Source organism: Neopsephotus bourkii, unplaced genomic scaffold (assembly GCF_033783945.1).
Source record: "Neopsephotus bourkii isolate Nb327-2 ecotype Australia unplaced genomic scaffold, CSIRO-AGI_Nbou_v1 NB_1358, whole genome shotgun sequence".
NCBI classification, from domain to species: Eukaryota; Metazoa; Chordata; class Aves; order Psittaciformes; family Psittacidae; genus Neopsephotus; species Neopsephotus bourkii.
The window spans coordinates 4,589,567-4,613,864 of record NW_026901837.1 but is presented as its reverse complement, the minus strand read 5'-3'; the positions used below and the strand labels follow the sequence as shown (position 1 = coordinate 4,613,864).

The following is a 24,298-nucleotide window of genomic DNA, read 5'->3' as shown; positions in this document are numbered from 1 at the left end:
TTTATTTATGAGATTGGAAATTCACTGTCACAGTAACCGGAGTCTCAAGGGTGTTTTGCTGGTAGACTTATTTCCTTTTCTTCAAGCAATGGCATCTTTGAACACAAGACAAAACATGAAATTTCTTTTTCTGACTAGTGATTTCTATTGCACAGATGTCTGCTAATTTGAATTTGTGACTCACAGACCATCTGTGTAGCGTGGGCCAAGATTACTACATTTACTTCCCTTATTCAACAGAGCTACTCTGTTGGGGTTCATATACAAACTGTAATCAACACTACGTGACACAATTTTTAAGTTATCTGTACATTTCTCATTGAAAATATGCAGCATTATTTCTCTGTGCCTTGCATGTCAATCATGAAGAGCTCTAACTACAAAATTTATTATATTGCCTATCCTGGATTAGTGACTTGAGTGTGCGATGTTCTCATCCAACCCACACTACCAGGAGGAAAAATGAGCCTAAAGGGGATAATAGAATCTATGTGCAGATGCCTGTTCACATTTTAAATCCAAACTGGATTTTTTTTTAGGACAGAACTCTTCCCAGAGAGGTATTATAAAGTGGTAATTACAAATGCTGTGCTGCATCGTAATACAGCCTTCTATTTCTACATTAATTACAGAATATTAAAGCAATGCCATACATTGGCTCTATAATGCTATTATCACCCTGGCACAGAAGAATCTTAAAGAACTTCATGACAACAAAAAAGTTATAATACTAATTAATACCATGGCAATATAGTAAACTAATTGCAAACTAGCAAATCAGACACAGATGACAATATAGGTAATGGTAAAAGAAATTACTATGCGGCTAGGATTCATCTACTCTTTTACTTAAAAGAAGATGCAGATGTCAAAAAATGCAAGCTTGGGCCTCTACTATGTAGTATGAGGAGTTTTACATAAATGTAACTCCCCATACTTATCCTAATGGCCTTTTAGGACACAAGCCGTAGGCCAGACATTTTAAAAGACCCACAGAAGATTCAGCAGAGCTGCAGTTAGTAGTAAATTGGAAAGATTCTGACACCAAACTGATTATTTTTGTCGTCACGAGCTCTAATTTTTTTCGTTAATCTTCTTTTTCCAGAGTCTCTGCTAACACCCAGCCTGACTACACGCAATTCCTTCATTGGCTGTATTCGTAACTTCATGATTGATGAAAAACCAGTGAGTTTCAGTAAAGCAGCTTTGGTTAGTGGTGCTGTAAGCATCAATACCTGTCCAGCAGCCTGACGGTGCACTGCATCAATCCTGTAAAGTTTCTTAGACCACAGAAAGGAAAATAGGAAAAAAAAAAAAAAAAAGAAACTATGTTCATCAAGAGAAGAATGAAAATATCAAGAATCCATCTACAGAAATCAGTATGTTTAAGGGTCACTTCTAATGTTTATGTGCAAACAAAAATCACTGAATAAAGGGCTGTTGCTTCTGCACTTCTCTTACTATACCACAAGAGTGAGCTTTACCATTTCTTATAGTGTATGTGTGGCCAGTCTGTTACATGAAAATGTGGAATTATAAAAGAAATTAAAATTATATTAAATATGTTATTTTCAAGATAGATTCTCTACATTATTTCATTCTATGCCTTAGGTCACCTTTTGTTTTGCAGAAAAAGATCTGCTAATGCACATTAAAGAATAAAGCTAGATAATAGACTTAACATCACAAATAACTGTGTTCAAAGATTTATTTCTTTTTTTATAATTTTCCATTCAACTCATTTATATATTCCTCAACTACAATGGGAGGCAGACAGCATACCAGCTATGTAACCTTACAAACAATGAAAATAAAATTTCATTCTGCTTTTAGACTTCATGGATACATTCTAGCACAATGTGAAGATCGAGTGTATGTCTTAAGACAGACACTTTATATAACTGATTATTTACCTAGGTAATTTTAGAGCAATACTTGCCTTACACAGGAAGGGAGAGACAAAATTCAAAATGTCAAGTTTTTCCTCTAAATTTTTTAATGCATTTACATATTAGCACAGCATTAAAAATCTACAATCTCATTGTGATCTCATTTAAACTAATGTAACACAAGTAGGGCTTCAGTTTACAGCAGTAATCCTCAAACTAGGAACATATTTCTATGGATTGTATCCCAGAATATATGCTGCTGCAGAAAAACTGGGGGTGAAACGGGAAGAGGTAAACAGAAGGCACAGGGCTGCAACTCTAAGCCATGTTAAAACCATAAAAGGTAAACAGAAGTTAATACTAGGCTTTACCTCACAGTAGGCTTGAACATCAAATAGACAAACGTTACTTGCAAAACTTAGTCTCTTCAGTGATAACCTACATCAAAGCCATTTAGGTTTCATTTCTTTAAAAAATAAACTACTGTTGACAGAAAGTTTATGATTGCTGGGCAAATTATTGTTGGAACCAACTCACAGCATGACTAGTGGCAAAGCAGTAAAGTATAAAAGATAAAAATAAAGGACAACATCCTAGAGACTAAAAATTAATAGGAGCTCACCTGGAAAATACAAAAGTGACAACTGGAATCCAAAGATCTTGAATCTATGGGCAGCTGGAGGAATCACCAGAGTAAAACACATCTGTCTACGCTAATCAGTAGCGTCCCTACTACTCTCTCAGTAGGAAAAGGGTTTTGACAGACTGAAATGGTCTTGGCTTACTCCAGACAAAGAACTGCAAGCTGGCACAGGAACCTCTCAGCAGCTCGGACCCTGTCACTACCTTTCCACTTGTCTCTAGAGTCCAGTGCTGGGTGGTAAGTGGACAAGAGAAGATAGTGTGGCTCCAGTAGCCACTGCCTTTTCTTCCATCAGCTTTTTAATGTCTGCCCATGCTTTCAGCCCCATGTCTGTTCTAACTGCCTTTTCCTGGACACATCTCCATTCTGCTCTCTGCAACTCTCAGGCAATAAGCTCCCAGGCCTGATTCCCTTCCCAACCCTGTAGGGAGGTCCCCTACTTCTAGTAGTGGTATAAAGGCCCCTCTTTTTGTCACTCTATAGCCCACTGTTCACACTTCAGAAGAAAGCAGTAAGAGCATCCCTCTGCAGTGTCTCTGAACCAAGCACATCATGGGTTCCCCAAATCCAGTTGCCTTCAAATGACATATTTGTCTCAGATACCAAAACCATTATGCCTGCTCAGCTCTTTCCTACTCGCAGCTACTGCCCAGACTCTGAACAGGAAACATTTGGGGCTTTTGGTTTGGGAATTTTTTTATTATTGGGGTGGAGGGGGAATGTCCTCAGATCAGTGAGCTGGGTTCTCAGTGCGTACCAGAGGCCACGCATGGCATCAGGGCTGCACAGCTGGGAACAGGGGTAAAAAAGGAAGTCTCTCTCCTGCCAGTGGTGGTGAGTTGTTAGATTGGCCCAGCCAATCTCATGACACCACAACCTGGGCTAAGCTTACTCAGTTCTCAGTCTCAGAAAGAAAAGAACAGTAGATTCCCTGCTTAGACAGGTTTATTACAAGCATTACTGAAATTCCTTTTAAGGTTGCCTGCAGCTGCTAAGCAGAAACTGCCAGGAATAGCATATGCTTGTGCCCCTTAAGAGCATCACAGTTTAGTGAATGCTGGTATTAAGTGAAGCACTGTATGTTAACTGGCACACACACACTCTGAACGCTTTTCTGTCTTACACCTACTTCAAACTAAAGCATATTTTCTGATACCCACATCCAAGCTCTGTGAATAAACAGTGTTTTTCTTAGCCATATTTGCTGCAATGAGATTTGGTTTTGTTCAGTGGATTTGCATTTAAGAATTACTCTTCCGATTAATCAGTCCTTTGCATATTTTACACAAGGAAAACTAAATATACAGTAAAATAGTATGTGCATAAAAACCACACAAAAATTCGTAAACTGCTACCATTCAATTCACTTCTCTTTACTATATCACTAGCTAATCAACCACAGCAGTATTTGTGGAGGAGATCACTTCCTTTCTAGGCCTTAGAGATGCAGGGTTTCCCTCTGCAGAAGAGGATTTCCAAAGAAAAATATCAGAAACCAGAGCATACTTGCAGACCCAGGAGACAGCAGAGAATAAAGCAAATTTTCCTTCCCCCAACATCCACACAGACCTTGAAATTACCATTCCATATGCACTAAAAAATGTCTGTATGCGACATTACATTACACACACCTCTGCATTCATTTCAAAGCCCCTGGTGTTTAAGAGAAGGCAACTGCCTAAGCAGAAATCTTTCCAGAATTCAATTTGTATTCTGTATCTAGCTTAAAAATTATAGCTCCAAAGTACAAACCCCTCATCGACACAAATGTGGGAAAAACCTTCTAGTTCTGAGGTATGCTGTCAGTAATATTCATATTGAAAAATGCAAATGGACAGTCTATTTCAATTCTGCAGAAAGCCTACAAAAAACCTGAGCACTGACCCTAAGAAAATTATAACTTTTCTCTGCTACCTTTAAGGTTTTAGCAAATGTTGCAATAGCCATTATCTAAATCAGGGCTACAGCTACACTACTGTATCACAGAATAGTCTGAAATTTGACATTTGCATGGCTATATAAGAAAGAATTCAGTTTCCAGTTTAAATACTCAGCAAACTGCTTCAAAATAGAGCATCTAATTAGGATCTCTGGCCTCTCTACCTCTTGTTTCTGAAGATCTGTAGAGATGTCCTATATTAAAGGTTATCAACCTTTCCTTCTCCTCATGGACCAAGAGTATGGACAACAGCCTTAAAAGGAAAATATAAGATGAAGGGTCACAGGCCTCATAGTAATTCCGCAAAAGCAATCATCCTAAGCCAAAACCAAAACAAAACAAAACCCAACCAAAACACAAACAAGAAAAACCACCTTCATAAGGAACTCTTCATGAGGGACTGCAGCAACAGGACAGGGGTAATGGGTTTAAGCTTAAACAGGGGAAGCTCAGGTTAGATACAAGGAAGAAGTTCTTTACTGTGAGGGTGGTGAGACACTGGAATAGGTTGCCTAAAGAAGCGGTAAATGTTCCACCCCTGCCAGTGTTCAAGATGAGGTTGCACAGAGCCTTGGGTGTCATGGTCGAATGGGAGGCATCCCTGCCCACAGCAATGGGTTTGGAACTAGATGATATAAAGGTCCTTTCCAAACCTAACCATTCTATAAATTAACTAAACCCTGATACAAATCAAGGAATCTCATTAGTTCAAATTTCAGTGTATTCTTCCTACAGCAGCATGTGGTCTAAATAGTCAAATAACTGTCATTAAAGAGCTGCTGAAAGTATAGAATATCTATTTAACTTGTAATGGCTTGTTATGGTTGGGATTTAAGGGTTATTCACACATTCACAATGGTCAGTGTCAACTTACTTCCTTTCAATAACTTAGTTATTCCTATAATTCATGTTCCAAAGCTGTGGAATGCTATTACTGTATGCATCAACATCAAAAAAGCTACTGAGAAAGTAAGGCTAAGAAACACACGTTAGCATATGACTACAGCTTAAATGATTAACATAGGCAAAAAGTCTCTGAGGGGACCTAACTAAAAACATGCATTTGTACTATGACAGATGAAGTAGAGCTTCATCTACAATGAAACAGAAAGTCAGTGTGTGATTATTTGTTTCACATAGTTGATCTGCCCATTTCATTAAACCTCTGAGCACATGCATCAGCCCAAACTGGTTATTACACATCCACCTCCTTTGGAAGCTAAAAATATTGTTATTCCCACATGAATATGAATCTCAATTGCATCTCTGATTCATAGTGTTTCCAAGCTCAGTGAGAATAATCACTTTACATTTGCCATCACAGACCTATTAATAGCACACTGAAAGTCAAAGCACTGAGTTCCCTGCTGCAATCTCATGTTCAATGGAGCAAATCCCATTAAGCTGAATCTTAATGGGACACAGAGCAGAAAAACTACAGCTAAGTGAAAGAACAAGCAGAAAGTATAGCTAACTACACAAGAAAAAAGCAAGTCAGACGCAGTAATATTGAGATTTCTGTAGCTTTTAAATTAAGCTTTAGAGTGCTTACAAGTAATGACGTACCACTTTTAGCCTAAGTAAGGCTAAAAAGGCAAGTAAAGGCAAGACTTAAAGGATGTGACAATAAGCAAGGAGTATAGAAAAGTTTCACATCTCACAGCTAGAAGAGATCATAGCCCACAGGTTTAGACCAGTCCAGGTAAACACAGAGAACAAAATTATGCTACATGTTACATCTAGTCTGTTTACTACATGCTTTCCTGATTAATATTCATGTAGTTTTATACTAGTGATTAGTTTATAAAGGAAGTGTCTGAGGTAGTATAACTCTATTCATGCTGAACTTTCCACCTGCTGCTAATACTGAAGCCATTGGTCTTTTGCAGCTTCAGACATGAAGCTTAAGTAAGCTTGAGTCACTCATTATTTTTTCTTAGGAACAATACAGATTTCCAGTAGATAGATCCTTCTCTTCCAACGGAGTTTTTAAAAAAGTACTCTTGATTTGAATTTCTTATAATACATAATTATACTGTACAATATTGTATTTGCTGCAATACATACTTAAGCTGTCCACAAAAGTTTGTTGTTTTTTTTTAATAGTCATTGTTACAACTTTATTTTCCTGGGGACTTCAACCGATCTCTAAAGGATCCTTGGTCATGACTAGGAGTAAGTGCCATGGCTTCTCCAGAGCAAATAAAGGATTAAGATACACTGAACTTCAGGTATCTGTTAAGAATTTCATTCAGCAAATTTTGTTTGCACACCAGCACTAGAAATAATGTATTTGAAAAAGGCATATTTTGTTGGATAGTTTTAGCCATAAAAGCCTAATGAAGTGGATTGCATGGAGGTACTCTTGTTCTCCCACAGGAAGCAGAAATGCCATCTGTGCAAGAGCTTTCTGCAAGCCACTGCTTCGTGCATCACATGGTCTTTACTGGTTTAGTAGTGAAATTGGCAGTGCTAGGTTAGCAGTTGGACTTCAGGATCTTAAAGGTCTTTTCCAACCTAAACGATTCTATGATTTTGCAGCTATGTTGTGGATAGTTTTACCATGCTAAGACAACAGCATCTCTACACTTCTTGTCACTCATTTTTAGTCACAAAGTTGCTATGTTCAACACACAGGCAAAAAGCACTTTCTAATTGCACTGTGGAAAATTATTTGCACAAGAAATACAAAATTGAGCTTAAAGAAAAACGTAATTTGCAAGCTTGGTGGGAAGGTACATCATTACTGCATTGCCACATGACCATTTTTTCCTTACGTTTTTAATATGCATTTTCATGTCACTTGGCACGTTTCACACCATTGCTCAGAATAACATATTTGGGGAAAATAAAACCTACCTTATCACACATTCTTAGCCACAAAAAGCAATGAACTGTATTGCATGTCAGTATTTCTACTATCCCAGGGAAAGACTTCATTATAGGTCTTTGCTGTGTCTCCTGTATTTGGCTGTTACATTGACGACAGTAAAAAGACTCCCTCTCTAGGATACACTGAGTTCCTGAGTACCTCACCTGGTACCACAGACCACAGACACATTACTACACCCTCAGCTTCGCTCAGTACACACACCAAACTGCATCTTACAGAAGCAGTCGTGACCATCAGGATCAACACCCAAACGCCGCTCCCTCGGACTAGCAGCCCCAGGTGAGCCCATGCACTCCCTGACTCCCTAATGGAATGTTCCATTCGCGACAGGTAGGCTAAACCAGCAGATGGGACGCTCCACCGCAGAACGAAAGCGGGGAACACGGAAGAGACCGCGCAGCTGGAAAAACCCGCCCTCCGCCGCGGCCATGAAGGGGGCGTAACTTCCGGGCGCCGAGTTCGAAACGAACAGACAGAGGCAGCCTCTCCCACCATGACCCAATCGGTGGTGGTGCAGGGTAAGGGATCACGGCACCCAGAGCCCATTATCTCCTTCCCCAGCCCTTACCTGACACTCGTCTTTCCCCTTTGCAGTGGGCCAGTGCGGGAACCAGGTGGGTTGCCGCTTCTGGGACCTGGCGCTGAGGGAGCACGCCAACGTCAACAAGGTAACGGCGTCGCTGCCCCGCGTTTCCGGCCGACGCTGGGCTGAGGGGAGCGGTTCTGTTGGCGGGGTTGAGCTGTCTTCCCTGCTTCCTGCGGGTTCTTAAGCCTTTTAACTAATTACTTCTTAATTCAGATCAGCTTCTCTAGCCTTACCACCTTGAAAAGCCTATGACGTTTCTCTGCAGGCAGACGTTACCAGATTTGAAGCAGTTAGTGAAAACAGAGGGTTGTTTAATGGAAGTCTTTTGCCACTTGGCAGTAAAGCAAAAAAGCAGCTCACCAAAGCCCAATTTTGGTTTTTTTTCTATGTTAATGTAATCTGTGCAGTGACTTGCTGTACAGTTGTGCTGACCACAATAGCATCATAAGGATGGCCCGGGATTGTTGTGAGTACCCCAAACACAAATGCACTCTTCCTGCTATGACTATAAATATACTACTTCCTGGTAAACACTATGTTTTAGCTGGTAACAGTGAGCAGTCTTTTTCAATACCTTCCGTTGAAGCAGCTGCAAAAAGCAGTGGATGAAGATCATATGCATAGGCAGACTATCTTGATTTTACTGTTGTAGGGAACAGTCACTTCCAAATTCTGCTTCATCATGTCTTTAGAAGTATGGTAACCAGTCTGTAAAATGATAGTTCTTAAACTTGCCAGGTCTGTTTAGTTTTATGGTGGGGTAAGTAATTTCCATACCACCACTTAGCAGGGAGTTTAGGAATCACTGATATAGTGTGATATGCTTTCCTTTCCACAGGACTTGATGGACAGTGGTGGCATCCTGGACATGGAGCCCATGATGAACTGAGTCCTCTAAACAGCAGCTATGCAAATTAATTGCATCGGGATTGTCAGTAGAATTCTAAATTTTTGAAATTAAGGAAGAGTAGTTGTTTTATCTTGTGCTGAAAAATATCCTAGTTAATCTTAATTTCCTAGTTACATCTTCTTGAGAGTTTTAATATCAAGCTCATGCTTCAATGAAGTGATCTTTTTAGAGCTGACTAGTGCTTGTTGAATTCAATCTAGATGTTTAGTCTGTTTTGAGTGGGGAGGTTTTGCAGGTGACATTCAGAGTTCCCTTCCAAATTAAGTTATTCTGTGAAAAAATGCTGAGAATTTCTGATGCATTGTCTTCTGTTGTGTTGTTTCCTTTTAGAAAGGAATTTATGATGAAGCATTAAGCAGTTTCTTTAGGAATGTAGATACAAGGTAAGTCATCAAGCAGCTCACAGTTTTAATACAGAAAATCAACAATTCTAGTATCTTCTTTTAACATAAGCTATAGTTTTGTTTCAAGTCATATTTTGTTCTAGAAGAGGATTTAACTTTTTTGTACTCTCCTCAAAACACTATCTTTACCTTTCCATTTTAACTATATTTACTTCAGAAAGGTGTTGAAAGGGTTTGTCTTCCTTTCTTGCTGTCCCAAAAGTGGACAGTCAGAATGTGATAGCTTTTGCCATTGCAAATCAAGATCACACTGCAAGCCCTCTGAATACCTATTTAGCATAATTTCTTGAAGAGCTACAGGAGGAATTGTATGTAAGGCAGTCATAAAAGGTCATGTCATTTTTCAGATCTCTTTTATCTGACTAGTTTGTTACACAAAGAGTGGTGGCTGTGATGTTTGGTTTTTTTTTAAGGTTAACCAATATGTACTGTAAGAGCATTCAGTCATCTCTCATCTGACCAGTTACAAAAATCCATGCAGTTTGCAAGAATGAAACAGTTGTGCATTTGGATATTGTTGTTTCATTTTAATTAATTAAAACACATTTGACCAGCCTCTGTTTTCTTCTATCATGTAGCAAAGTTGCAGTACAACATGCAAGTGTAACTAACGTGGCATTGTAATACTTACTGTTTTGTATCAAATTTTACCTCTGAAAGAACATGCAGGTGCATTGGAGTTTATAGTTGCCATTCCTTGTGGGCATTTCCTAGAGGATTTTTTTTTTTTTAACCCCATGAAAATTTGGTTGTAAACAACATCTGTTGTATGTGCCAGATGAAACCACCAAGTTTACAGTTGAAAGGTTGGATGCAATAGAATCATCTGTTCTCTGTCTGTAAAATGGAAAAACTTGTATCATTGAATAGCATAGGAGTTTTAAGGAAGATTCGCCTACTTGTGAAAAAGAAGAATGATTATTCAAATCTCGTCATTTCCAAGAGTCTATTCATTTTCCTGTTGAAGCAATTCCGCTTTTAACTGTAGCCTTGAACCATAATTTAATTACAGAGTCATTTCAAACTCTCTTACTCAGTCTCTGAGGCTTTTTCCTTTTGTTATTGTTGTGGGTTTAGTATTCTCTTTATCAGAAAGAAGTAATTCACCTCCCAGGCTATTGTGAGCATAAAATCCTATGTTGTAAAATTGGCAAACTTCAGTTTTCTATGCTATGGTCATACCACTGTTTAAAATAATTAATCCAGGCAGGTTATCCTGTCAGAAGCAGCTATGAGCAAAACTCTGGTAGAACCAGGCAGACTTTTTTCTGTTATGGTTACTATTAACCTGTGTAACATTAGAAATATGTTTATGTATGTGTATGGTTTTATATGCAGAAATATATATAAAGTCTTGAGCTTAAGGAATTCTAGAGAGCACAGGGATTACTTTCAGCAGGTGAATAAAACTGATTCAGAATGACTGAAAGTATGGGCTAGACCACAAAGATGATAATAAGAGAAAGCAGTGCTGAATTGGGCTGTTTGGTTTTGGTTTTGGTTTTTTTCTTTGAATTTCGTTAGAGCCTGAGAATTTCCTTGGCTGGATTTACTGGTGCTAGTGGACTCGTGGGGAATAGTGTAGGCTAATTGAATCATGTGTACTGGAACTGTTGTGAGCTGCTCAGCTAATGAGAGATACCTGGATTGCTTCTTTGAGTGAGAAGGTGGAAGATCCTTGAGGAACCCAGTGCATCCCCATACTCTTTAGTTCTGATGGGACTGAGCATGGTCAGAACATTTGGCTTTGTTGTGAATTTTAACTTATGATTTTGGAATATTATTGTGGTTGAATGTAGAATACATGAAACAAAGAAGAAATGAAGAATACTTTAAATTTTGGCTTGATCAGCCACCAGGTATGGTAAATAAATGAGGGGGAAATTAGATCCATTTTCTAGTATCCCGGCCTTTTTGCCCCTGTGTTAAATATAGTTTGGCCAGACGGAAGTACCTCATCCTTTGAGTGCATAAGCACTACCATTCTTTGTGGAAAAAATGTGATTGTACACAATGCATAGTCCCCTGGGCTGGCTCACTACAACTCATCCTGGAAAAAAAGGAAAATTAAGCTGTGTCAACCCAGCATGATTTCTGAACTGGTAAATCTTAATGGCAAAGTCAGTCAAACACAGTTCCCTGCTAGTGCAGTTACGCAGCCTTCACAGCCTGAGCAGTAAATAGTGCACTGCTGCACTACCCCCATTGAAAAGCCAGTGGTGCTACTTGGTATGCTGTGTTCCATTAGATGATGCAGGTATACATATTACATGCAAGAGGAAAAATAATCCTTTCAAGTTTTGGCAATGCCTGTAGAATTGCCACAGAGCAGAGGCTGAATCTGAGGGTAAATTTTCCATGCTGATATTTTCAGCTTCCTGAAGTACTGCTTAGGATATTTCTCATAGAGATCATATCCTGTCATTGCACTGCTTTAAGGAATTAAGAGGTCTTTCTTGGCATCATTTTGGGGGTGTTTTTGTTTACATTGTGACAGTCTTCTGAACACAAAAGATTAAGGAGAAAATTTTATTCTAATATACATATTGGCTTATTTCCTATTATGATTCTAAGCTTGGTGTTTTGTTTGGCATTATTTTTCTTCCAGAAGTGGTGGTGATGGTCCCGATATTTACAAAGGAAAAATCTGCTCTTTAAAAGCACGAGTAAGGCAATCTATAAAAGTCACTCTTTTTACACTGCGTATTTGCTTCCAGCTATGTAGGAATTTTCATAATTGCATATGGTTTTTAATACTACTTTGAAGAGTAACATTTAGGATAATATCTTTTGTGGTACAGTGGAGTAATGAAGTTTTCTGCTAGTCTTCATGAGTAAATCATAATTTCAATAAAATGATTGTAGATATTACCAGCAAAGTTTTTATTTTCCTTTTCTAAGGAGTGGGTTTCTCTGAGCCACTGTAAGTGTCTGAGAAGCAAGAAAACCTGAAACAGAAAAATGCTTTACTTTTTTTAATTTCTAACTATTGGGGCAAAGTGTTATGAAATTTTAACAATTACCCAAAACGTTGTCCTCTTGAACGACTTCTGGCAAGTCAGCCAGGGTGAATCTAGCTTGTCTTCTAGTTAACAACTAAAAAAAATGTTTCTCTTAAGCAGACTAAAAACAACATGCCTTTTATATTGTAAATAATTTTATGTTTCTTTGTGTGATTATTTCAAGGGTGGTTTGCTTACTGTCAATTTTAATTCTTCCTTTTCTCAAAGGCACTGTTGATTGACATGGAGGAGGGCGTGGTAAATGAAATTCTGCAGGGACCATTGAGGGACGTGTTTGACAGCAAACAGCTTATCACAGATGTTTCTGGGTCAGGAAACAACTGGTGAGAACCTTTTCAGAAGCATTTCTTAGCAACTAATTAGATGGCATTTGAAAAGGGAAAGGATAACAGTAGCTTTTTGGTTTGTTCTGCACCTGGGGAGCTGTAGCATATTACCAGTAAACTTTGGAGTCACTGTTGCCTGGAGGAGGGCTTTGAAAACCCTTTTACAGAAGGATAATTATGTTGATAGATCATTTTATCTATTTTCTGGGTTTTTTTCTTCTTTTTTTTGATTTTCTTTTTCAAGAGAACGTGCTTTTAATTTTTGTTTCTTTGGTATTCAGCTGCTTTCATTACTTAGTTGAAACCATAATCTAGTTTGACACTGTACAACTAGTATGGAAATGAGATATATGAACAAATACGCTTCTGATTTCTAAGCACCACAGAGTCTGGCTTTGTGCATATAAATTACATGACCAAAAAGAGAAATTCAAGAAAAGATTGATTAAGATAATGAATTCCAAATTTTCACTGAGACCTTGATGTGCCTCTAATAACACTCAGTGCACTACAGACTGGAAAGCAAATCATCAGCAAATGTACCAAGAGAGAGTGCAATACAGAGAATAAAGCATCCTGTCACTTCACCACCTCACAGGCAAGTGTGCTGAAAAGGAGCTGTTAAGGAAGGGATTTTATTGCTGGTAGCAACTCAGTGCTCAAAGAGACGTCACTATACACATTACATAGGGATATCCTTATTGTTAAGTTGTGTATAACTTTGGTTTCATATTATAATTTCATCATCCAATGTGTGAGTTTATTTTCTTAACAGTACAAAATAATACTGCAGACTCCAAAGCTGTGAATTTACTGCTGCTTGCATCCTCAAAATTAAACCCATATCCTGACTTCTGTATTTACATGATTTAGCCCCAGTTTAGCAACTTGCAGAAATCAAGTGTTGCGCCCAGCTCTGGACTCTGAACTCTAAAATGACAACTAGGAGGAGTTAAAATTAAAAATTGAAAGATTTATTGATGGATTTATTTTTCTTTTAAAGTACTTTTTATGTCCTCAGGGCTGTAGGTCATAAGCTTTATGGCTGTCAGTATCGGGAAAACATTGTGGAAAAGCTGAGGAAAGCTGCAGAACACTGTGAATGCCTGCAGTGTTTTTTTATAATTCATTCAATGGGAGGTGGTAAGTAATTTTTTTTTTATCATTAATGTAATTACACCAGCCACAGATGGAAAAAGAAAAACCTGGATCTTGAACAGATGAGTATAGTAGTCTGTCATTCAGCATGCAGAAGAAAAAAATTAGCACTGTCCAATTAAGTAGACATGTCATTATTACTTGGTTTGTTAGAGCACTGAGGAGCCCAAATCATGAGCTAAGGTAAGTGCTATACAGAACAAAAAATACAACTAAAATTTTAAACACAAGGAAATGAGTGGATCAAGACAGGTACCAAACAAGGAAATACTGAGGTATTACTGATCAGAGGAAGGGACAGTAGCCTTGGAACACTGACATTGTTGTAACGAAGATGTTTTTAATGGTGGGAGTTTTCTAAAACACTTTGAAAGAGTCTTCTAATGTTGTTTAATATTAGAAAAACTTCACTTTTCTGTGGAAAGAAACTCTCTTGCAACCAGTCTAGCTACTTTGTTAATAAATCAGAAGGGAGGAATCCCTTATAGTGACAATTTAGTCATTAATGTATTGCCACTAAGCCTTTCTGCCCCAGAAACATGGGGGGAGCCTGTATTATAACTGGTTATGATGTGGAAAAAAGAACAGAAAATCGCTTTAAATATGAAGCAAGCACCTTTTTTTGTGGCAATTTCCTTGAGAGACCCTGCAGATCTTCTGTTATTGCAGAAACTTGCTTTCTTGTTCATTGATGAAATTGTCTGCTGCTGAGAATGTTAGCTGTCCAAGACAGAAAAACTACTGTTCAGGTCTCTGATTTGAACTCAGTGCCATGTGTTACTGAGGAAAAAAGGTGTGCTGGGGTAAAGAGGTGGTTCTGTTGTGATTGGAGAGTGAGAAAACTTTATAAAGAAACCCCAAAAGGAAAGTAAAGAATTGTTTGGGGCAGTTCAAGGTTTTTAATGTTTTATTTAAAAATTCAAATTAAAGATCTTAAAATAAGAAATAAAAATACTAGGTCAGAAAAACTGTTGGTTACATAGGGCCTTCTGGTTTGCAGAAATCTGAGATTGTATACTTCATCCTTCTGGTATACTGTAGGAAATACTTTTACCATTTAATTACTTTCCTGTCTGAGAAAAACCTTTGTTTGAGCCTCCATTGTCAGCCAAATGCTTCAGAAAATACTCATTAATATGTATTACTGAAAAGTTGTAAAAGTTTCCAACGCAAGACTGAAGGCTTAAGGTAACATGGGGAACCTTTTACCTTCTCTTGTTCTGTCTTCATTCATAATTAGGGACAGGATCTGGTCTTGGAACTTTTGTGCTAAAGTTGCTTGAGGATGAATTCCCAGAAGTATATAGATTTGTTACTTCAGTTTATCCCTCTGGTGAGGATGACGTTATTACTTCTCCATATAACAGTGTTCTGGCTATGAAGGAGCTTAATGAACATGCAGACTGTGTGCTACCAATAGAGAATGAAGTAAGATAATATTCTATTTCTATCAATGTCTTTTTTTATTGGACTGCATGTAGAAAGTATTTCTTCCTTCTGTGTATTGAGTACCATGTCATAAAAGGAATAACTTCATTTTTTTTAAAGTAGTAATTGAAACCCTAACTCATTCACAGGATTTTGAAATTAACAATTGTATCACTAAAAAATTGCTCTTTACCTTCAAAATAGAGTGAATTTTCTCATGTCTATTTCAAGGTAAGCAGTGAAAAGCCTCTATTTACAGAGGCTGAGAGTCTTACAATCTTTTAGCAATCAATTTTTTGCATAGTATTAGTGGAGTCCTGCAAGGAAAATGATTCATCACTCCAAATTCCAACAGACTTGACTGACTAGTGGTGTAAGCATCATAGGCATACCTGACTGCACAAACCACTAGACTCATTTGTATCTAACTTCAATGACTCGTTTGCTTATGGAATAGGCAAGAGAAAGGAAAATATATTTAGGGAATATATTTTTCACAAGAATTATGAAAATTTAAAATGGAATTTTAGAAGATGAGGATTTTGAATAGTTGAATAAAATTCAAACTTCTGAGTCAAGCTGTATAGATGTTTGACATGTAAGGAACAAACTTTTAGAAACACATTAATCAGTTGGAACTGATCAAAAGTTGAACTTAAATATACCAAAGGTATGGTAATCTTTGAACTGACAGAACTGTGTCTTAGCTTTCTCTTTAAAACTAATTGAAATTAAAAATTGGAGTACTGAATTTGAAAGCTTTATGCTGAAGACTTCTTGTGTGCTTTTTTCTCTCTCAAAGTCTCTGTTTGATATAGTTAATAAAATTCATCAGATGGCAAATTCTGGGAAGCTGGGGTCAACTGTGAAGCAAAACAGCTTGGTAACATCAAGCGCAGGGACTGCAAAAACTGTACAAGAAAAGCCATTTGATGCAATGAATAACATTCTCGCCAACTTGCTGCTGAACCTAACAAGGTAAAGTTATAGCTTATTCCTCTGTAAAAGTATTATTTCTGGAGGCCATGTGTGCTGCAAATCAACTCAAAGAATACTAGTTGTTTACCATTTGATACGTCTTCTCTTTTTAAGAATTAATAAATGTTTAAGTATTCAAAAGTAATCACATTGCAGTGGTCTTGCCCTACCTGTGGTAGTCTTAGAACTGAAGTAAAGAAGGCTTAAATGCAGAAGGATACTGTCTTCCATTAATACTTAACAAAGCCTAGGGAAATTTGGCTTTCTAGGCCAGTTGTATTATTTTATAAATACTGTCAGATCACTGTTGCTCCTACACTGGCTATTGCTGCAAGAAACTCGTGGTGAAATGCACTACTAAAACTGGTGTTGGGCAGCTATGGCCACACACTGAAAAACAGTGCTAAAAACTGCAATCAGGAAACAAGGTCTCAATCTTGATGATTTATTGTTCTGTCATGAGAAGTGTAAATAAGTCATAGCACTGCTAACTGCCAAATGTGAAAGCTTAGTACATGAACAGTTTATTGAATGCTGTGTTGTTCAACTGTTGTATAGAACAGTTGAAAACACAGATGTAATGAATGCTCACATTCTAAAAGTAATTCCCTTAGTTTTCAATAATTTCATAACAGTCTGTTAATTTTTCAGCTCTGCTAGGTTTGAAGGTTCCCTTAACATGGATCTTAATGAAATCAGCATGAATTTGGTTCCATTTCCTCGACTTCATTACTTGGTTTCAAGCTTGACTCCTCTGTATACATTGGCTGATGTTAATGTACCTTCTAGAAGGTAAGAAAAAAAAAATCTGTAGTGAAACTAAGGAAGGTTAGAAGTTCTAAGTTTTAAATCTACCTCATTTTCAAATCAGTCCTGCTAATTTTAGGAACATCCTTTGTCCCTTTTCTTTATAATGGCTGAGCCAGTAAACCTGAAATCTGTTTTTGTTATCTCTGCTGGGAAGTGTTTCTGTTGGAAAATGTATTACTCAAAAGACTTTGTGATGTGGGTTCTAAGTAGCAGTCTGCACCTGACTCACAAAATCCTGTGAAGACAAATAAGCAATTAAACTAGACTACTTGGGAAGTAATGGCACCCTACTTCAGTCTGGAGATGCAGTGTGGCCATTTAACAGCTCATTGTAACGCTAACCTGACACTTGTCGCATTTTGTGATTTTATATATGCCACTGACATGACAGAAAAATAACCAGTTAAAATAGATTTTATTTGGTTTAGGGAATTAAATTCAGTCAGCAAAAGGTCCAAATAGTGACAGGCAGCTGGGGTAAGTGGTGGAAGTATGCAAAGTGAAGAAGAGGGCAGGACCACTCCTTTTCTGTGATAACAGGTTGTGACAATCAATTTGGTCTCTTGAAACCATACTCTTGAGGAGACAATGCAGTGCTGCAGGGAAGGTAGCAGGCTACATGGAGGTCCTCAGTCAATCATGTGTTAGGGTGAGGTGGAGTTATTTTTAATAGGAAGGTTCTGGCAGGGGTCATTTTAAAGAAATAGAGGTGGTGGATGCAGAGAATATGGAACAAATGGAAAGAGTAACTTGGATATCAGTTAAAATGAATGCAGTTGTAGAATTCATTGATCCTTTTAAATAATGATGTATAGCAGTTCTGTCAGGATCAGCAGCACTTTGGTGTTTCTTGTGAGATACTTCACAAGCAGTGAGATTGTCTACTTAAAATTTTCATATAACCAGAGCCTGAAATAGTTACGTCCCTTTACATATTTTCAATACTTTGTAACCATTGACCAAAAACTGCCATAATAAAGATCTTAGTCTGTCCACTTCTCTGGCTTTCTGACTTTGGACTGAATGGTGGCTTGTAACATGAGGGAGAAGAGTGGGGAAGATGGATCTGGTGTGTTTTTAAAAATTATATTGCCAATGTATGTGCATAAAAGGGTTTGAATCTTTTTCCTGTCATTCATGGTCCCAGGTTAAATGTATCTTTATCTCTAGAATTTTATGAACTTTTAAATCCTGAAGGGAGGGCATTCTGAAGAACTCTTGTACCCAGTTTAGTAAGAGTACATAAATGTTTTCTTTTCACCTAGGTTGGACCAGATGTTTTCAGATGCTTTCAGCAGAGATCATCAACTAATTCAAGCAGATCCAAAGCACAGCCTCTACCTTGCCTGTGCACTTCTTGTTCGAGGAAATGTGCAGGTTTCAGACCTTCGCAGGAATATTGAAAGGTTTGTAATACCACAGAAAGTAGTCATGGGTTTGGTTTTGAAGCTGCTGTCAGTTGTCCAGAACATTCTTAATTTTCATTTTAAGAATTTCAATACTGTCATGGTTTAAGCCCAGTCGCCAACTCAGCCATGCAGCCCTCGCTCACTCCCCCACCTTCCTTCCCCTGCTCCCTGAGGGATGGGGAGGAGAATCGAAAGAATGTAACTCCCATGGGTTGAGATAAGAACAGTCCAGTAACTAAGGTATAACACAAACCACTGCTGCTACCACCAATAATAATAATAATGATAAGGGAAATAACAAGGGAAGAGAATACAACCGCTCAGCACCTGCCAACCGATACCCAGCCCGATGCAGTGATCTACCCCTTCCGGGTAACTCCCCCTCTTCATATAGTGGACATAACATGCTGTGGTATGGAATACTTCTTTGGCTAGTCTGGGTCGGGTGTCCTGTCTCTGCTTCCTCCTGGCTTCCCCTCCTCCCTGGCAGAGCGTGAGATTCACAAAGTCCTTGGTCAGACTAAACATTACTGAGCAGCAACTGAAAACATTGGTGTTATCAGCGCTGGTCCCAGGCTGAAAGTCAAAAACACAGCACTGCACCAGCTACTACGAAGGAGGAAAATGACTGCTACTGCTGAACCCAGGACAAATACAAAATTAGTTTACTCGGAAATAGTTTTCTTATTTTCAGAAGGCAAGAAACTGTAATTCACATAATGAGTTAGAATAAGTCACAGTGTTCTTGGATTTACAAATAAAGGGAGCTGACTAGATGTCCCTGTGCTTTTCCTTTCTCAAAAATGAAAAAGAAAGCAAAGCTCAACCTTCCAGAGGTCTCCTGCAAGTAAAATATTTGAAGAGTAAGTTCCGTAGTGGAAGTTTGCTTTTACTGAACAGAAGGCCCCTCTGTGTCATTGATACTTTCATCATCAGGAATCATTCTTGTGTTAACAACTGTAGTTAGCACTCTGCTTCTACGTTTTACACTATTGATCTACATAGTTATAAAAGGAAAGGCAGGGGGAAGCTTTGCATACAGAATGGAGTTTACAGGCAAACAGGTACATGGGGAAAATTTCTGAGAATATAAAGCATTTTACCTATTTCTAAACTACATGTGGACTGATTGTCCCTACACAATATTAATCTCCCCCTCTTGTATGTCTCAGATTGCTTGCAGTCCCTTTTATTGAAATAGATGTTTGTAACTTTATTTTTCAAACCCTGATATGTTAAATTAACAAAATTGGTGTTTGTAATTTAAATTTAAAACGGACACTGTTTTAGTCTGAAGTCTAAAATGTTGTGTTTAAAATGATAGTTACAACTAGCTTGGTTAGTTCGGAAAGTTTAAGTGTTAACCTTTTCAGACTGTTAGCAAAGGAAACTTGTTTGTGCTCTTTACATTCCTTAGTTATCTACATTTTTGTATTGCAGGTTGAAGCCTTCCCTGCACTTTGTCTCCTGGAATCAAGAGGGCTGGAAAACTGGTTTGTGTTCAGTACCTCCTGTGGGCCATTCCCATTCTCTTCTGGCTTTAGCAAACAACACCTGTGTAAAACCAACTTTCATTGAACTCAAAGACAGATTTATGAAGCTGTACAAGAAAAAGGTACAACTCATCATTATAACATCTGTAGCCACTAACCATGAGTATCTTGCTTTATTGAAGCAAATCTTAGTATCACCAAGGAGCTGCTTAAAAGTGACAGCCCAAGATTTTTGTTTGTTACCTCTCAAGAAATCATTCCAAAGGCTGCTGCTCAAAAAGTGTAACCTCCTTATTGATCTGTACCTACCAGGCTATATACTTACTTTCCTCAGCAGTGAGTCAGTATCTCACGGATCTGCCTACCAGCTTGTGGTGGATTGACTTGCTGCAGGTGCCTACCAAGCTGTTCTCTTCAGCAGGACAGGGGGAGAAAGTATGGATGAAAAGCTTGAGTCAAGATAAGGATAGGGAGATCACTCACCAGTTTGTCATGGGCAAAACAGATCTGTCTTTGGGAATATTAATTTATTGCCAATTAATAACAGACTAGGATAGTAAGAAATGAATGAAAACTGAGAACATCTTCACACCACTCCATGCCCTTCTTCCCAGCCTCAGTTTCACTCTTGCTCCTTCCTCCCTGATCTTTGTGTCTGCAGGGCTGTTTCTCACATTTTTCTAACTGCTCTCTCTCACAGCTGTTGTGCACCATTTTTTACCCCTCCTTAAATACATTATCACAGAGGCAGTATCAGCATTGCTGCTGGGTTCAGCTTTGGTCAGTGGCACATCCATATTGGAGCCAGCTGGATCTATCTCTGTCTCACATGGGGGCAGATCCTGGTTATTTTCTCACAAAAGCCACCCTCCCCTGCAGCCCTGCACTCCCCCTCACTACTAAAACCTGGCCACATAAAACCAATACACAGTTTGGTCAGGCGAACCCAAAAACACAATATGAAAAGATGGACATATAAAAAATCAGTAACATTGACTGTGATTTCGTAGAGGATTATTACTGAAGTTGCTAAGTATTTAAACGAGTCTTTAAATCTATGTCCTACAGTGCTTGCACTCCTCTTCAGTGTGGGCTAAATTAGACTTACTGAGCGAAAAGGATTGGGTGCCAAGAAAAAGGAGAAAACTGATTTTTTATTATTATTTATTTATTTATTCTCATAGGCTCACCTTCACCATTATCTGCATGTAGATGGGATGGAACAAAACTGTTTTTCTGAAGCCATATCATCTTTGTCTGATCTAATAGAAGAGTACAATGAACTGGATGCCACAAAAGGTGGGCCTAGAACAGATCCATCAAGACTGAAGATAGTCGTCTGAAGAAGGAAGGACTGATTTAAAGAAAAAAGAAATCCCCCAAGCATCCAACCTTTGAAGCATGGAATTGAAGCATGTCAAGCTATTGTAATTCTAAAGTGAGACTGGAACAATGGCTTCCTTGGCTCTGAGAGGCATCACGTTAAGTGACAGGCCCAGACTGTAAGAAAGATTTGAAGGCATCTAATTATGGTAAACGTATCAGTAAGAGCCATCTTCCTAACTGTGAATTGACATACCATATGCTGTAAAGGGAAGAAGGAGAGGTTACAGCAGCCAAAAATGTTCTTTTCTCAGATTTTCATCTTACAGTAAACTAAAGGCAGGTCTTGCTTCAAGGAAGGAGCAGTGTTGCTGATTTGTTTTATAACAAGCAACATCGAAGAGAAGCCTGCGTCGTCTCTTCAAAGGTGAAAGCAAGTCTCTAATGAAACTGGCTTCTTAAACTTTGCAGCATAGTCATAATTTCAGAATGCTCTATGTTCATAGTTTTAACATTTTTGCTTCCATGTTGCACTTAGCTGTATTAGAACATTCTGAGTTGATAGCAAAATTTGCAATATCAGAAAATGCGACAATTTTTGTTTCAAGTGTTATACTTGGAGTATTAATTAACATCAATGATTCATATTAATGAATGCTGAGTTGCACTTGATAATGATATACCTCTGAGTGAAACATGCACTTATAATGAAGTTATAATGACTGTTTGGAGAATGAAGTTTATATGCTTAAAATAATGCAAGTAAAATAGATGGTTTAATATTTATAACTACCAGGGTAAGTAGATTTTTATACTGCAGTAAGAAATTTTACAAAATAGGATATACAGCTGTTTCCAGTTGCTTGCCAGCTGTTTTAGGACATCAAGACTCGTGAACTATTATAAGTCAGACTGGATCAATACAATGATTTTTTTAAAGCCTGAAGTCTTTCTAGTTGGAGGAGGTGTATAAATAAGCACAGTTTTCGATGCGTAAGTCCAGAAGTATTCAATAAAACACTGTGATAACATTTGTTAAGAGCATTTTCTTTTAAGAAAACATCCTAAAAGTAGTCATTTCCTTGAAATGTTGTATCTGTTATCTGCAGATGCCCACTTACTTGTTCCTTTACCAGTGTGTTGTTTAAATTCACAACACTAGAGAATGTTTTGTGCAGCAGATAGATCTGTCTGAGCTTAAAATGACTTCCCCTGTTTGAGACAGCATTGATGTATTTTAGTACTGCAGATACACAGTAGAAAATGTTAGTTTGAGAATCAGGAATGATAGATGAAGTATTACAGGGTGGTGGGGTTTTTCTAATATGTCAGAGCATCTATGAATTTGCATGTATTTGTCTTTGCGGGCAACAACTTCTTATGGTGGGGTATGAAGCTGTCTTGCTGTGCCTTTTTTAATTACCAAAAGTTCTTGTTTTGGTAGTACTAGTGTTACATACATCCTTCTCAAGAACATACTTCCACATAGAAAACCAATTCCATTTAAAAAGATGCACTCTTACTTTTATTTAGGTGCTTGAGATGATATTTAATGAATGAGCATTCCCATACGTAGTTTCATTATGAACATTGGTGTGGCAAGGGATTATGCTAACTCTTCTGGGTGTGAATGTGCTGTTGCACTCCCAGCGCGTTACAGTCAATGGTGTAACTTGTCATACAAGTTTGAGTTCAGAAAATATATCTCCTGGAGCACTGCAAATTCTCTGACATACACATGATGTTATCCACATCATCTTCCACCTAAAGGAGCCTTCATTGGGACACTCAAACTGTACAGTGATCATTTTGGACTTATTAGGTATGCAGCACCGCTTATCCAAGCACACCCCACAGAAAGTTAGTTTGTAGTTTTGAGTGGTTGAGCATCCAGAGAAAACTAATTTCTCTGCTGTAGGAAGCTGGAATGTTGGTTGACATGTTTTCCCTTTTGGAATCTTTAATATAAAAAGAAAGAAAAGCCTGTGAGGTTTTAAACATTAAAAACAAAACATAAGAAAAAAATGGCAACATTTACAAAGAAAATATTTTCTGAGCACCAAGACAGCGCTAGCAGCGCTTAGATTTCAGGTCAATGTAACACTTGGTTTGAAATTACACATCTGTGGTTTACTATTGAAACCTGAAGACTGAAGGTAGAAAATGGAAGAGTTCTTTTAAAATCCTTTAAAAAAAAGTCAATATTAGTAGTAGTTATGAATACATCCATGACTCCATTACTTCCAATATTTTCATTTTCTATTAGGAAGCCATTTGATATTAGAAAATACCTTTATTGTCTTCAATGTATTGGTCAGACAAGGCTGGATGAAGCATAACCTCTTCTCTTTTTTCATTTCACATTTGCTGTTTTCATTGGTCACTCTGCTGGATATGCCTATGCCACAGGTCCTAGAACACGGTGTCCAGGGAGTCGCCTGCACCAGGCACTTTCTCTTCAACACTAATGGTAAGCTTCTGTAAGCTAAGAGCAATACATTATATATGTAGCAGAACAGCCTCAGGATTGTGAAATTGCACATGTTGTTTGACCCTCCAGTTTAATGTGATGGACATGTTACATGGAGAGAGTTATTTGTGAAATCTTTATGAAACATCCAGAATGGAAGAGACATTGAAAATTAAAGCCAAGCATAGCTTGAAAAGGAGTGCTGAAAACATCAGTGTTGGTTTCTTTGTAGATACTGTGAGGGCTTTAGCTTTTTTTATTGAGGTATAAAATTCTCTAGTCGCTTACAGATATCACCAAAAAGCCTATTTCCTGATGGATTAGGGCCGGAGGAGAAGGAGTATGCTTAAAAAAACCTGTGGTGGAAAAGTTAACGGTGAAACTGAAGCACCCACCTGACTGTGGAATCTGTGTATTTAGGCAAGAGCATGGGCAGAATTACAATGCTACCTGGGAAGGATACTGCAATTTAAAGATCTCATTGCAGCAAGCAGATTAAAAACCTTTCAGAGATCTGCAACAAAGGGAAGTTCAGTGGTCATTTATACTTGTCACATGTTTTTTAAATATGACTTGGGCACATCCCTGTGTGTCTGAAAGAGGTAAATCAAATTCA

General features: G+C 38.0%; 3 protein-coding genes across 9 annotated transcripts in view; 2 read left to right on the top strand and 1 right to left on the bottom strand.

Moving 5' to 3' along the window:
* LAMA4 (laminin subunit alpha 4) overlaps positions 1–1,677 on the top strand; it is a 100,752-nt gene extending 99,075 nt beyond the window's left edge. The window contains exon 38 of the mRNA XM_061366845.1: positions 1,106–1,677. Coding sequence (XP_061222829.1) covers positions 1,106–1,251 — 146 coding nt within the window. The 3' untranslated portion in view covers positions 1,252–1,677. The remainder of the gene's footprint in view (positions 1–1,105) is intronic.
* Positions 1,678–7,781: 6,104 nt separating this feature from the next.
* TUBE1 (tubulin epsilon 1) lies at positions 7,782–22,144 on the top strand. Of its 7 annotated transcripts, none has more exons than XM_061366838.1 (12): positions 7,782–7,882; positions 7,959–8,032; positions 9,191–9,243; positions 11,876–11,930; positions 12,495–12,610; positions 13,635–13,756; positions 15,012–15,199; positions 16,002–16,177; positions 16,829–16,969; positions 18,253–18,393; positions 19,837–20,011; positions 21,074–22,144. In XM_061366838.1, the coding sequence occupies exons 1-12, from the start codon at positions 7,858–7,860 to the stop codon at positions 21,230–21,232; spliced, it is 1,425 nt and encodes a 474-aa protein (XP_061222822.1). In that variant the 5' UTR covers positions 7,782–7,857; the 3' UTR covers positions 21,233–22,144. The 7 variants fall into 7 exon arrangements, with proteins under 7 accessions (XP_061222822.1, XP_061222821.1, XP_061222823.1 ...); XM_061366837.1 differs by having other exon boundaries at positions 11,873–11,930; XM_061366841.1 differs by lacking the exon at positions 9,191–9,243 and having other exon boundaries at positions 7,815–7,882; positions 11,873–11,930.
* A 383-nt stretch (positions 22,145–22,527) lies between these two features.
* The window catches only part of CCN6 (cellular communication network factor 6), a 46,582-nt gene continuing 44,811 nt past the window's right edge, over positions 22,528–24,298 (bottom strand). The window contains exons 5-6 of the mRNA XM_061366857.1: positions 23,504–23,697; positions 22,528–23,170 (exon numbers count right to left, since the gene is read on the bottom strand). Of these exons, the coding sequence (XP_061222841.1) occupies positions 22,889–23,170; positions 23,504–23,697 (476 nt within the window). The 3' untranslated portion in view covers positions 22,528–22,888. The remainder of the gene's footprint in view (positions 23,171–23,503; positions 23,698–24,298) is intronic.

Coding starts and splice junctions, on each gene's coding strand:
- TUBE1 (XM_061366837.1), top strand. CDS start 7,858: ATGACCCAATCGGTGGTGGTGCAGG. Junction 11,931..12,494: donor TCTGCTCTTTAAAAGCACGA/GTAAGGCAATCT, acceptor CTTTTCTCAAAG/GCACTGTTGATTGACATGGA. Junction 18,394..19,836: donor CTTCGCAGGAATATTGAAAG/GTTTGTAATACC, acceptor TTTGTATTGCAG/GTTGAAGCCTTCCCTGCACT.